The sequence below is a fragment of the Miscanthus floridulus genome, unplaced genomic scaffold (genome assembly GCF_019320115.1).
Source record: "Miscanthus floridulus cultivar M001 unplaced genomic scaffold, ASM1932011v1 os_1409, whole genome shotgun sequence".
NCBI classification, from domain to species: Eukaryota; Viridiplantae; Streptophyta; class Magnoliopsida; order Poales; family Poaceae; genus Miscanthus; species Miscanthus floridulus.
The window spans coordinates 1-14,034 of NW_027097702.1; the positions used below are offsets into that span (position 1 = coordinate 1).

The window sequence follows — 14,034 nt, forward strand, 5'->3', positions numbered from 1 at the left end:
CGCGCCCCAGCCACCAGCCCGCTCCCGCGCCCACCCAGCCGCCGCCGCGCCCACCACCGCCGCTGCCCGCGCCATCCACCGGCCTCGCCCGCGACCGCGCCCGTCGGTGGCGCGCCCGCCGCGCCCACCCCGTCTCGGCGCGCCCCGCCCCAGCCGCGCCCACCCCGGCAGCTCCCCGCCGCCCGCCGCGCCAACCCGCGTCTCCGGCCGCGCCCCGCCCCAGCCACCGGCGCGCCCGCCCCGGCAGCTCCGCGCCCGCGCCCGCGCCATCCGCCGGCCTCACTCGCGACCGCGCCGTCGCGCCCACACCCTTCTCTGGTGGCGCCCTCCCTAGCCGCCAGCATGCCCCTCCCGGCAGCTCACCGCGCCCCACGCCGTGCCCCGCCCCAGCCGCGGCCGCGCCCTCCCCGGCAGCTTCCCACGCCCGCCGCCGCCGCGCCCGCGCCATCCGCCAGCCTCGCCCGCGACCGCGCCCGCCGTGCCCACCCCCGACTCCGGCCGCGCCCTCCCCGGCAGCTCCCCGCGCCGCCCGCTGCGCCCACCGCCGTGTCTGGCCGCGCCCCGCCCCAGCCACCTGTCGCGCCTCCCCAGCAGCTCCCCGTGCCCGCCTGCCGCGCCCACCCCCGTCTCCGGCCGCGCCCCGCCCCCAGCCGCCAGCCGCGCCCCGCCCGGTAGCTCCCCGTGCCCGCCGCCAGCTAGCCCGCGCCATCCGCCGGCCTCGCCCACGACCGCGCCCGTCGCGCCCACCCCTTCTCCGGCCGCGCCCGCCCCTAGCCGCCGGCCACGCCCCTCCCCCGGCAGCCTCCACCGCAGCCCCGTCCCGCCGCACCCCCCCCCCAATCTCCCGACCGCCGCCCCGGCCCCCAGCCGCCGACCGCGCCCCTCCCCAGCAGCTCCCCCGCACCATCCGCCGGCCTCACCCGCGACCGTGCCCGCTACGCCCACCCCGTCTCTGGCCGCGCCCCGCCCCCAGCCGCCGGAAGCGTGCCCCTCCCCGGCAGCTCCCGCGCCAGCCGCCGCGCCCGCCCCCGTCTCGGCGCGCCCGCCCTGGCAGCTCCCGCTCCCGCTCCTTCCACCGGCCTCGCCCCGGACGCGCCCGTCACCGGCCGTGCCCGCCGTGCCCTCCCCGTCTCCGACGCGCCCCGCCCCCAGCCGTCGGCCGCGCCCCTCCCCGGCAGCTCCCCGCGCCCGCCCGCCTTGCCCACCCCCATCTCCGGTCGTGCCCGCGTCCCCAGCCACCAGCCACGCCCTCCCCGGCAGCTCCCCGCCCCCAGCCACCAGCCACGCCCTCCCCGGCAGTTCCCTGTGCCCGCCGCCGGCCGCGCCCACGCCCGCGCCCTCCACCGGCCTCGCCCGCGACCGCCCGCCGCGCCCACCCGCGTCACGGCCGTGCCTTGCCCCCAGCCGCCGGCCGCGCCCCTCCCCAGCAGCTCACGCGCCCACCGCCCGCCGCGACCGCGCCCGCGCCATCCGCCGGCCTCGCTGGCGACCGTGCCGCCACGCCCACCCCCGTCTCCGGCCGCGCCCGCCCCCAGCCGCCGGTCGCGCCCCTCCCCGGCAGCTCCTGCGCCTGCCCGCCGCGCCACCCCCGTCACCGGCCGCGCCCCGCCCCGGCAGCTCCCCGCTCCCACGCCTTCCACCGGCCTCGCCCGCCGTGCCCACCCCTGTCTCCGACCGCGCCCCGCCCCCAGCCGCCGGCCGCGCCCCTCCCGGCAGCTCCCCGCGCCTGCCGCCGTGCCCACCCCATCTCCGGCCGCGCCCCCGCCCCAGCCACCGGCCACACCCCTCCTCGGCAGTTCCCCGCGCCCACCCCCGCGCCGACCTTGCCCACCCGCGTCACCGGCTACGCCCCGCCCCCAGCCGTCGGCCGCGCCCTGCCCCGGCAGCTCCCTGCGCCGCCGTCCGCCGGCCGCCGCATGATCGTGCCCGTCGCCGGCCACGCCCCCCCACCCCCATCGCCGGCCGTGCCGCCTCGGTAGCTCCCCGTGGCCCGACTGCCCTCGCCTCGGCCGCCCAGAGGTGGCTGGCTTGTGCTGGCCGGCCATTTCCGGCAGCGGCGGCCGTGTGTCCCTGCCGTCCCTTCCCTGGCCGCGCCGCCCATAGGAGCAGGGGAGGTTGGAGGAGCAGGGGAGGAGGGAGAGAAGGGAAGGGGAGAAGAGGAGGAAGAGAAGAGGAGGAAGAAGGGAGAAGGGAGGAGGAAGAAGGAAGAAGGAAGAAGGGAGGGGAGGAGAGGAGAAGGGAGGAGGAAGAAGGAGAAGGGAGGTGGAGAGGAGAAGGGAGGAGGAGCCCCAGCTGCTGTCCACCCCTCATTAACGGCGGTGGGCATGCCCTCGGCGCCCCGCTCCTGACTCTGCCCACCGTCGACGAGCACACTAGGTTCGCCCTTCCCCTTTCTATTCAGCTCTCAGGAATCCAATCGCGTGAGCACCGGACCTATCCGATCATGCATGTCCCATGCACACTGGACTCGTACGTGCTCGGCTAAAAACCATAGGGCTCGTTTGTGTACAGGCTGACGCGTCTAGTGCCACGTCCGGTGGCACACCGAACACGTTCGATGCATGCTAAACAATAGCACCAAGAGCACGACCTCGTCTCCTCCCAAGCGTGCCAACATTCAAATGTTTTTACCAAACATGCAAGTTCAGAGTTAGCAATCTCCAAAGTGTTTTTCACAAACATTTTCGCTTGCTCTCCGAATGTGTCAGTAGGCCTAAATGCACATGCATGTATTTCCAACACGTAGTGGCACTAGATGACCGAATCCAAAATTAGAGCTCCCTCTTAATGCTATAACCATCTATCATAAATCGGATAACACACTTTATTGTGTCTTGGTTGACAAAACAAAAGGGCCTAGCATATATCTTTGCCTTGAGCCCTTATAGTTTGTTTTCTCTTTCTTCTTTCCCAAGAGTTGAGCAATTGCTCACTATTTGACACCATCATCACCTCCATAGTGCCATCCTTTCTCAACCTTGATTGTGGACCTAACATATCTCAATCACAACACTGGAGTAGAGGATAGTCCACTAGATGTCTCAGTTACAAAACCAAACTTAGGGCTTTTAGCGTGTCACCTTCGCCAGCAGGCAACGGCCCTGCTCCCAGATGCGCATGACTCCATCGTCAATGTTGACCCTGTACCCAACCTCATCGCGTTGCCCAATGCTCATGATGTTTGTCATCAACTAGGCAATATAATAGACCCCGGTAAATGAATAGATTTTGCCAGCCATGCACACAAACGCGACCGTTCCCCGGCCCTCGATCTGCGCCACTGAGTTGTTGCCAAACCGCACTATCCCCAGCATCTCCTTGTTGAGATCCGTGAATGCAAATCGACACCCAGACAAATGGTTGGTGGCCCCGGTATCCAGGCTCCATCTCTTGGCGTCATGATCCCCTTCTTCTTAGACATGGGCCAACACCTTCTGCTCCCTCAACTAGACTGGGGCTCTCACCGCCTACAAAGATGGGGAAGGCGGTGGTGGCAAGGTGTCTGTGGGTGTGGATGAGGCCCTCATGAGTAGCAGTGAGGCCTCATCCTCTTCTTGTGCGACATGGGCCTACTCCTTCTTGGCCTTGGAGCGGCACTCATGACCCAGTCGCCCATTTTCCTACCACTTCCTGCATTCATCACCATTGAGCTTACTATTCTGAGTGTGGCCCATTCGTCAATGGGCCTCCATGCCTGCACCCCACATCCGTGTCCTCATCCCCCCTCCACCTCGCGCTGCTTTCACCACACGTCCCACTCCACCTTTGTGAGGTATAGGCTCCCATCATGCTGCAATGACAGCGGCACTGCAATGACAGTGGCAGTTCCTCAAACAAGTCCTCCGCCGCCTTCAGCCGCGCCGTCAGATCCGCTAGGGACATGGTTGACACATCGAGCAAAGTCATGATCGTGAGAATGATCTGCTTGAACCACGCTAGCACGCCGCGGATGAACTTCTCCACGATCTTGAACTTGCCCACCACCTCGCCCCGTGTGGCAAGGGTCACCACACCATACCTTGGAGGCACAATGCGTAGTCTTCGACGGTCTCATCGCCGTTGAACGTCGCCAAGTTGAACTTCCACCAGAGCTGCACCATGGGTGGACTTCTTCACTGGGTCGTTCCTGACCCACATCTTCATGATGGCTATGTAGGCCTTCTTTGTCATCTTTTTTATCAGTGAGTGCTGACACCAGCTCTGGTGGCACTGCACTGTAGAGGACATTGATTGCCATCATTTCTTCATGCTCATCGGCACCCCATCCTCGATGATGTTACAGAGCACCCTCGCCTTCAGCTTCATCTTCATCAGGAGCGCTCAATCGGAGTAATTGGTATTGGTGAGGACGGGGTAGCTACTCTCGCTGCCTACCTCACGAACCACCCGGTCGATCATGATGCTCTCCTTGGAGTCATCGGCTGGCTTCTTCTAGTCACCCATCGAGTCCAGGCGTCAACAAAACTGTCTCTCATGCCACTTGTTGGAACTTGCTGGAGATACGACGATGAACACGTCACCGGCAAGGTCACGGCCAAGACAAAATTCACGCGAACACAATGGACACGATCTCGTTTTGGTGCTGCCAACTTGGTAGCGTTTCCAGGTTGTATTGCATTGCTTAAGTAAGTTAGTGATTACAAGGAAACAAATCATGGTCTTCAATCAGACCGATACAATCACTATCAATCGGTGATCATGCGCCTAAATCAGCTACTAACCAAATACAGCAAACACTAAACTTGCACACAAGGATTACACTCAACAATAGCTTCTGCCGTGTCGCAGATAGTAGACATCCGCTAACGTTATGTTCTCTGTTTCTTGTCAAAATTGGGCTATAGGAACACCTTGGTTATAAATGTAACATATTAGCCTTCTTGTCAAAATTGGGCTGTAGGAACACCTTGGTTATAAATTTAACATATTAGCCACCTATCCAGATTTTGTTCTCTCTCTATCCGTTGATAGGGTAGAGGTCCTATTATCCAATTATTATACTAAATAAGATTTTCTTTTTTAAACCAGTCCACTCTATATTCCCGAGTGGAAAAACAAAAAATTCAGAAAAAAAGTAAAAAATTCTAATTAGATCTATCTCAAAATTTTGAGAATCCCTTGAATGTCTTTTCAAAGGGTTCTCAAATCGCAAAAAAAGAAGAAACGTCTAGCACTTGCTAAGTTTGAGCCTAGAACAAAAAAAAAAGGTGTCGTCAGAACTTTCCCCACCTCGCTTGTCCTTCGCATTGGGCAACGTGCTGACACACTGCAGCTGTTTATGTTTGCACCGGGTGCTCAGATAGGCAACAGGTGCTTGCCGGTTCTTGCTCGGCATTGTTCATCGAATGTTTATATATGCACGGAGTATTAAATATAGACTAAAAAATAATTACACAGATTGCGATTAATTTACGAGACGCATTTTTAAGCCTAATTAGGCCATGATTTGATAATGCGGTGCTACAATAAAGCTACAGTAAACATGTGATAATGACGGATTAATTAGGCTTAATAAAATCGTCTCGTGGATTTCTGAGGACATCTGTAATTTGTTTTATGATTACTATCAAAACACTTCTATGTGACACCCTCATGTGACACCCCTAACACTACTGGAAAACTGGACTTTGCCGAGTGACTGAGACTTTGCCGAGTGCTTTTTATCGGGGCACTCGGCAAAGTGCCGCACTCGGCAAAATAAAGCACTCGGTAAAGGTGGATTTGCCGAGTGCTAGGCACTCGGTAAAGCCTGGCTCTCGGCAAAACTGGGCTTTGCCGAGTGGCGCGGCACTCGGCAAAGATCCTACTCGGCAAAAGGTGGCCGGCTCGTGACGGCGGCCACCTGCCGTCAGATTTTGCCAAGTGCCTAACGGCTGGCACTCGGCAATATTTTTTTATTTTTAAAAACTTATTTTGCTGAGTGCCAGGCACTCGGCAATTTTTTTTATTTTTAAAAACTTATTTTGTCGAGTGCCCGGCCTAGGCACTCGGCAAATTTTTTTTATTTTTTAAAAACATATTTTGCCGAGTGCCCCGCATGGCACTCGGCAAATTTTTTTTTGATTTTGGGCCCAAATGTTTTTCTAGCGCCTTGTGACAGTATTTCAAACTCTATTTTAAAATTTGGGGCAATTTTGACTTTTTTTATATAGTTCATTAGTTTATTTCGTTTCATCGAATATTTCGTGATATTTCATATTTGAACTGCAGGTACATGGAATAATGGACTTTGGTCATCCAAAAATTGATACTCATGATATTTAGAGTATGTTTAGGTCGTATCCAGGAACTCACATGAAATCTCGAGCATCTCGTTGACGTAACATGTCGAGGTACTTGTCGAAAATGTGATTTTAAATTATATAAAATGCAAACAAAGTTCAAAAATCACGAAACTTGTCGAGGCATCATGTTATCGCATGTGGAAGCTGTGGTAAAAAATTGAGAAGGTTTCGGGCAAGTTGTGACATCGGTTGCCAAAAACCCAGACATCTCCACATGTGATCAGATTTTTTTCGGGCAATCTGTGGAGATGTTTGGGTTTTTGGCATCCGATGTCACAACTTGCCCAAAACCTTCTCAATTTTTTGCCACAGCCTCCACATGCGATAACACGACGCCTCGACAAGTTTTGTGATTTTAGGACTTCGTTTGCATTTTATATAATTTAAAATCACATTTCTGGCAAGTACCTCGACATGTTACGTCAACGTGATGCTCGAGATTTCATGTGAGTTCCTGGATACGGCCTAAACATACCCTAAATATCATGAGTATCAATTTTTGGATGACCAAAGTCCATTATTCCATGTACCTGCAGTTCAAATTTGAAACATCTCGAAAAATTCGATGAAACGAAATAAACTAATGAAATATATAAAAATAAAAATTGCCCCAAATTTTAAAATAGAGTTTGAAATACTGTCACAAGGCCCCAGAAAAAAATTTGGGCCCAAAATAAAAAAAAAATATTTTGCCGAATGCCATGTGGGGGCACTCGGCAAAGTTGAAATAAAAAAACAGTAAAACCCCACCGGCCCAACCCCCGCGCCCCAGCCACCCGCCCGCTCCCCCGCGCCCACCCCAGCCGCCGCCGCGCCCACCCCAAGCCGCCGCGCGCCCACCACCGCCGCTGCCCGCGCCATCCACCGGCCTCGCCCGCGACCGCGCCCGTCGGTGGCCGCGCCCGCCGCGCCCACCCCCGTCTCCGGCCGCGCCCCGCCCCCAGCCGCGCCCACCCCCGGCAGCTCCCCGCGCCCGCCCGCCGCGCCAACCCGCGTCTCCGGCGCGCCCCCGCCCCCAGCCACCGGCCGCGCCCCGCCCCGGCAGCTCCCCGCGCCCGCGCCCGCGCCATCCGCCGGCCTCACTCGCGACCGCGCCCGTCGCGCCCACACCCTTCTCTGGTGGCGCCCTGCCCCTAGCCGCCGGCCGTGCCCCTCCCCGGCAGCTCACCGCGCCCGCCCGCCGTGCCCCGCCCCAAGCCGCCGGCCGCGCCCCTCCCCGGCAACTTCCCACGCCCGCCGCCGGCCGCGCCCGCGCCATCCGCCAGCCTCGCCCGCGGACCGCGCCCCGCCCGCGCCCACCCCCGACTCCGGCCGCGCCCCTCCCCGGTAGCTCCCCGCGCCCGCCCGCTGCGCCCACCGCCGTGTCTGGCCGCGCCCCGCCCCCAGCCACCTGTCGCGCCCTCCCCAGCAGCTCCCCGCGCCCGCCTGCCACGCCCACCCCCGTCTCCGGCCGCGCCCCCGCCCCCAGCCGCCAGCCGCGCCGCGCCCGGTAGCTCCCCGTGCCCGCCGCCAGCTAGCCCGCGCCATCCGCTGGCCTCGCCCACGACCGCGCCCGTCGCGCCCACCCCCTTCTCCGGCCGCGCCCCGCCCCTAGCCGCCGGCCACGCCCCTCCCCGGCAGCTCACCGCGCCCGCCCGCCGCACCCACCCCCATCTCCGACCGCGCCCCGCCCCAGCCGCCGACCGCGCCCCTCCCCAGCAGCTCCCCACGCCATCCGCCGGCCTCACCCGCGACCGTGCCCGCTACGCCCACCCCTGTCTCTGGCCGCGCCCCGCCCCCAGCCGCCGGCCGTGCCCCTCCCCGGCAGCTCCCCGCGCCCGCCCGCCGCGCCCGCCCCCGTCTCCGGCCGCGCCCCCGCCCCTGGCAGCTCCCCGCTCCCGCGCCTTCCACCGGCCTCGCCCGCGACCGCGCCCGTCACCGGCCGCGCCCGTCGTGCCCTCCCCCGTCTCCGACCGCGCCCCGCCCCCAGCCGTCGGCCGCGCCCCTCCCGGGCAGCTCCCCGCGCCCGCCCGCCTTGCCCACCCCCATCTCCGGTCGTGCCCCGCCCCCAGCCACCAGCCACGCCCCTCCCCGGTAGCTCCCCGCCCCCAGCCACCAGCCACGCCCCTCCCAGGCAGTTCCCTGTGCCCGCCGCCGGCCGCGCCCACGCCCGCGCCCTCCGCCGGCCTCGCCCGCGACCGCGCCCGCCGCGCCCACCCGCGTCACCGGCCGTGCCTTGCCCCCAGCCGCCGGCCGCGCCCCTCCCCAGCAGCTCCACGCGCCCACCGCCCGCCGCGACCGCGCCCGCGCCATCCGCCGGCCTCGCTGGCGACCGTGCCCGCCACGGCCACCCCCGTCTCCGGCCGCGCCCCGCCCCCAGCCGCCGGTCGCGCCCCTCCCCGACAGCTCCCTGCGCCTGCCCGCCGCGCCCACCCCCATCACCGGCCGCGCCCCGCCCCGGCAGCTCCCCCCTCCCACGCCTTCCACCGGCCTCGCCCGCCGTGCCCACCCCTGTCTCCGACCGCGCCCCGCCCCCAGCCGCCGGCCGCGCCGCGCCCCGGCAGCTCCCCGCGCCTGCCCGCCGTGCCCACCCCCATCTCCGGCCGCGCCCCGCCCCCAGCCACCGGCCACACCCCTCCTCGGCAGTTCCCCGCGCCCACGCCCTCCGCCAACCTTGCCCACCCGCGTCACCGGCTACGCCCCGCCCCCAGCCGTCGGCCGCGCCCTGCCCCGGCAGCTCCCTGCGCCCGCGCCGGCCGCCGGCCGCGCCCATGATCGTGCCCGTCGCCGGCCACGCCCGCCGCGCCCACCCCCATCGCCGGCCGTGCCGCGGCCTCGGTAGCTCCCCGTGGCCCGACTGCCCTCGCCTCGGCCGCCCAGAGGTGGCTGGCTGGTGCTGGCCGGCCATTTCCGGCAGCGGCGGCCGTGTCCCTGCCGTCCCTTCCCTGGCCGCGCCGCCCATAGGAGCAGGGGAGGTTGGAGGAGCAGGGGAGGAGGGAGAGAAGGGAAGGGGAGAAGAGGAGGAAGAGAAGAGGAGGAAGAAGGGAGAAGGGAGGAGGAAGAAGGAAGAAGGAAGAAGGGAGGGAGGAGAGGAGAAGGGAGGAGGAAGAAGGAGAAGGGAGGTGGAGAGGAGAAGGGAGGAGGAGCCCCAGCTGCTGTCCACCCCTCATTAACGGCGGTGGCATGCCCTCGGCGCCCCGCTCCTGACTCTGCCCACCGTCGACGAGCACACTAGGTTCGCCCTTCCCTTTCTATTCAGCTCTCAGGAATCCAATCGCGTGAGCACCGGACCTATCCGATCATGCATGTCCCATGCACACTGGACTCGTACGTGCTCGGCTAAAAACCATAGGGCTCCGTTTGTGTACAGGCTGACGCGTCTGGTGCCACGTCCGGTGGCACACCGAACACGTTCGATGCATGCTAAACAATAGCACCAAGAGCACGACCTCGTCTCCTCCCAAGCGTGCCAACATTCAAATGTTTTTACCAAACATGCAAGTTCAGAGTTAGCAATCTCCAAAGTGTTTTTCACAAACATTTTCGCTTGCTCTCCGATGTGTCAGTAGGCCTAAATGCACATGCATGTATTTCCAACACGTAGTGGCACTAGATGACCGAATCCAAAATTAGAGCTCCCTCTTAATGCTATAACCATCTATCATAAATCGGATAACACACTTTATTGTGTCTTGGTTGACAAAACAAAAGGGCCTAGCATATATCTTTGCCTTGAGCCCTTATAGTTTGTTTTCTCTTTCTTCTTTCCCAAGAGTTGAGCAATTGCTCACTATTTGACACCATCATCACCTCCATAGTGCCATCCTTTCTCAACCTTGATTGTGGACCTAACATATCTCAATCACAACACTGGAGTAGAGGATAGTCCACTAGATGTCTCAGTTACAAAACCAAACTTAGGGCTTTTAGCGTGTCACCTTCGCCAGCAGGCAACGGCCCTGCTCCCAGATGCGCATGACTCCATCGTCAATGTTGACCCTGTACCCAACCTCATCGCGTTGCCCAATGCTCATGATGTTTGTCATCAACTAGGCAATATAATAGACCCCGGTAAATGAATAGATTTTGCCAGCCATGCACACAAACGCGACCGTTCCCCGGCCCTCGATCTGCGCCACTGAGTTGTTGCCAAACCGCACTATCCCCAGCATCTCCTTGTTGAGATCCGTGAATGCAAATCGACACCCAGACAAATGGTTGGTGGCCCCGGTATCCAGGCTCCATCTCTTGGCGTCATGATCCCCTTCTTCTTAGACATGGGCCAACACCTTCTGCTCCCTCAACTAGACTGGGGCTCTCACCGCCTACAAAGATGGGGAAGGCGGTGGTGGCAAGGTGTCTGTGGGTGTGGATGAGGCCCTCATGAGTAGCAGTGAGGCCTCATCCTCTTCTTGTGCGACATGGGCCTACTCCTTCTTGGCCTTGGAGCGGCACTCATGACCCAGTCGCCCATTTTCCTACACTTCCTGCATTCATCACCATTGAGCTTACTATTCTGAGTGTGGCCCATTCGTCAATGGGCCTCCATGCCTGCACCCACATCCGTGTCCTCATCCCCCTCCACCTCGCGCTGCTTTCACCACACGTCCCACTCCACCTTTGTGAGGTATAGGCTCCCATCATGCTGCAATGACAGCGGCACTGCAATGACAGTGGCAGTTCCTCAAACAAGTCCTCCGCCGCCTTCAGCCGCGCCGTCAGATCCGCTAGGGACATGGTTGACACATCGAGCAAAGTCATGATCGTGAGAATGATCTGCTTGAACCACGCTAGCACGCCGCGGATGAACTTCTCCACGATCTTGAACTTGCCCACCACCTCGCCCCGTGTGGCAAGGGTCACCACACCATACCTTGGAGGCACAATGCGTAGTCTTCGACGGTCTCATCGCCGTTGAACGTCGCCAAGTTGAACTTCCACCAGAGCTGCACCATGGGTGGACTTCTTCACTGGGTCGTTCCTGACCCACATCTTCATGATGGCTATGTAGGCCTTCTTTGTCATCTTTTTTATCAGTGAGTGCTGACACCAGCTCTGGTGGCACTGCACTGTAGAGGACATTGATTGCCATCATTTCTTCATGCTCATCGGCACCCCATCCTCGATGATGTTACAGAGCACCCTCGCCTTCAGCTTCATCTTCATCAGGAGCGCTCAATCGGAGTAATTGGTATTGGTGAGGACGGGGTAGCTACTCTCGCTGCCTACCTCACGAACCACCCGGTCGATCATGATGCTCTCCTTGGAGTCATCGGCTGGCTTCTTCTAGTCACCCATCGAGTCCAGGCGTCAACAAAACTGTCTCTCATGCCACTTGTTGGAACTTGCTGGAGATACGACGATGAACACGTCACCGGCAAGGTCACGGCCAAGACAAAATTCACGCGAACACAATGGACACGATCTCGTTTTGGTGCTGCCAACTTGGTAGCGTTTCCAGGTTGTATTGCATTGCTTAAGTAAGTTAGTGATTACAAGGAAACAAATCATGGTCTTCAATCAGACCGATACAATCACTATCAATCGGTGATCATGCGCCTAAATCAGCTACTAACCAAATACAGCAAACACTAAACTTGCACACAAGGATTACACTCAACAATAGCTTCTGCCGTGTCGCAGATAGTAGACATCCGCTAACGTTATGTTCTCTGTTTCTTGTCAAAATTGGGCTATAGGAACACCTTGGTTATAAATGTAACATATTAGCCTTCTTGTCAAAATTGGGCTGTAGGAACACCTTGGTTATAAATTTAACATATTAGCCACCTATCCAGATTTTGTTCTCTCTCTATCCGTTGATAGGGTAGAGGTCCTATTATCCAATTATTATACTAAATAAGATTTTCTTTTTTAAACCAGTCCACTCTATATTCCCGAGTGGAAAAACAAAAAATTCAGAAAAAAAGTAAAAAATTCTAATTAGATCTATCTCAAAATTTTGAGAATCCCTTGAATGTCTTTTCAAAGGGTTCTCAAATCGCAAAAAAAGAAGAAACATTCAGGTTTTATGTTATGTAATTATTTAGATGGTAATGTAAATGAACCGTAACTATGTAAACCTATTCCTAACAGATTATGTTCCTATCAGGCGCTGCAGCGAATCACCTGGGTTGTTACCTGTGACAACACGAACACACACGTTTGCAACGTTATCGTTTAACATGGGTTATGTTCTCTGTGTCGAGAAACGCGAGAGTCGATCTAGGGATGGAACTCGCGTCCGGTGGTTTGCACAGCAGCAGCCAGCGAACCAACCACCCGAGCTAGTGCTCGATCTCGTTGTCTGGCCCAACATGGCCTGGGCAACCGCAGCCTCATTGTTGAGGCGTATAGGCCATGTTTGCCGATGTCGACCAGCTTGTCCATGTTATTCTTGGTCGTATCGTCCAGTGAGAAGCGTCTCTGATCAACCTATGCAGACGTCCGAAAGGAGATGTATCTGCTTCTCTCTGCCGCCGTCGAGACGCTTGAAGGAGGAGAAGTCGACAGTATTCATCTTCCTGACGTCGAACGCCGGCACCACGACGTTGGGAGGGTGTCACGCGTGACCTCATGCAGAGGGCCCATAGAAGAAGCTTCTCATGGAGTGCAGCCGGCCCCATATATTGGGCCCCTGTGTGTCAGTGTGTGTATGTCGAGGAAAGCAGGCAGGAGACCGAATTAAGTAGACGATGACTACAGTACTAGTACTAGTATATAGGACAATCTAGCCCCGTTTGTGCGGTAGTACGCCTCGATCTCGGCGGCCAATTTTGAGTGTCTCGTCCCCATCTCGTCTCGCGTTGTCAGCATGGCCGCGATCAGCCCGCCCGTGGTGGTCCCCGTCCCCGTGACGACATCGAACTACTCCGTCCGTCCGTAAATGTCTGTCATTTTCGCTTTCGGAGAAATAATTTTAACTAAATATATATTAAAAAATATTAATATTTATGATACATAATTAGTATCATTGGATAGATATTTGAATCTACCTTTTTAATAAATTTATTTGGAGATAGAAAAGTTGCATATATTTTCTATAAATCGAATCAAAGTTAGAAAAGTTGCATATATTTTCTATAAATCGAATCAAAGTTCTCAGCACGTAAATCATGGCGATAAACATTTAGAGACAGAGAGTAGTCCGCTATCCGGGCATCTGGCCTGTCCTCTTCCTGAATATAGCTCCAACAGCTTGGCTAAAATTAGTAGCTAAATTCATTTGTTTAGCTATTTTTGTAAAATAGAAAGAAAAAAAAACTCCTCAAAAAAGAAGAGGTCCACAATAGCCTTGCTATTTTACAAAGTCAGATAGTGAGCGCCCATGGTTGGCTATCTATGGCCATGGAAAATCAAGTGATAGCCAACTTTCTATTTTACAAAAAGTCAGAAAGAATATCTGTTAGAGCCTACTTTTTTCGATATAAATTCTGAAATAGCCTCTACAATAAGAATAGGCAAGCTATTGAAGTTTCTCTCACATAATTGGAAACGGTACTAGTTGTTCTCACATGCCAAAGGTACGTAGGGCGGGGGTGGCTCAACTGGAGGCTTTCTTGAGGGAGGCGAGAATGACCGTTGGGATCAGCCCACGTATCCCGCCACCGTCGATGCTTAGCACCGTGGTCAGTTAATCTTTTAATAAAAAATCAAATAGAAATAAAGTTAGTCTATTAATAAAACGTAGGATATAATCTACCAAACTCAACAAAATAGACACACTTGTGCTAGACTACCCGTAAAATAGGTGTGACAACTGGCAGTCTAA

The 14,034-nt window shown here is 58.0% G+C and overlaps 1 protein-coding gene across 1 annotated transcript; it reads left to right on the forward strand.

Moving 5' to 3' along the window:
- Positions 1 to 358: 358 nt before the first annotated feature.
- LOC136534009 (uncharacterized) lies at positions 359 to 9,038 on the forward strand (the record flags this gene model as incomplete). Its single annotated transcript, XM_066526510.1, has 3 exons — positions 359 to 1,975; positions 7,057 to 7,377; positions 7,422 to 9,038. Coding segments are annotated over 3 exons (3,555 nt in total), but the record flags the coding sequence as incomplete, so codon positions are not given.
- Positions 9,039 to 14,034: the final 4,996 nt, after the last annotated feature.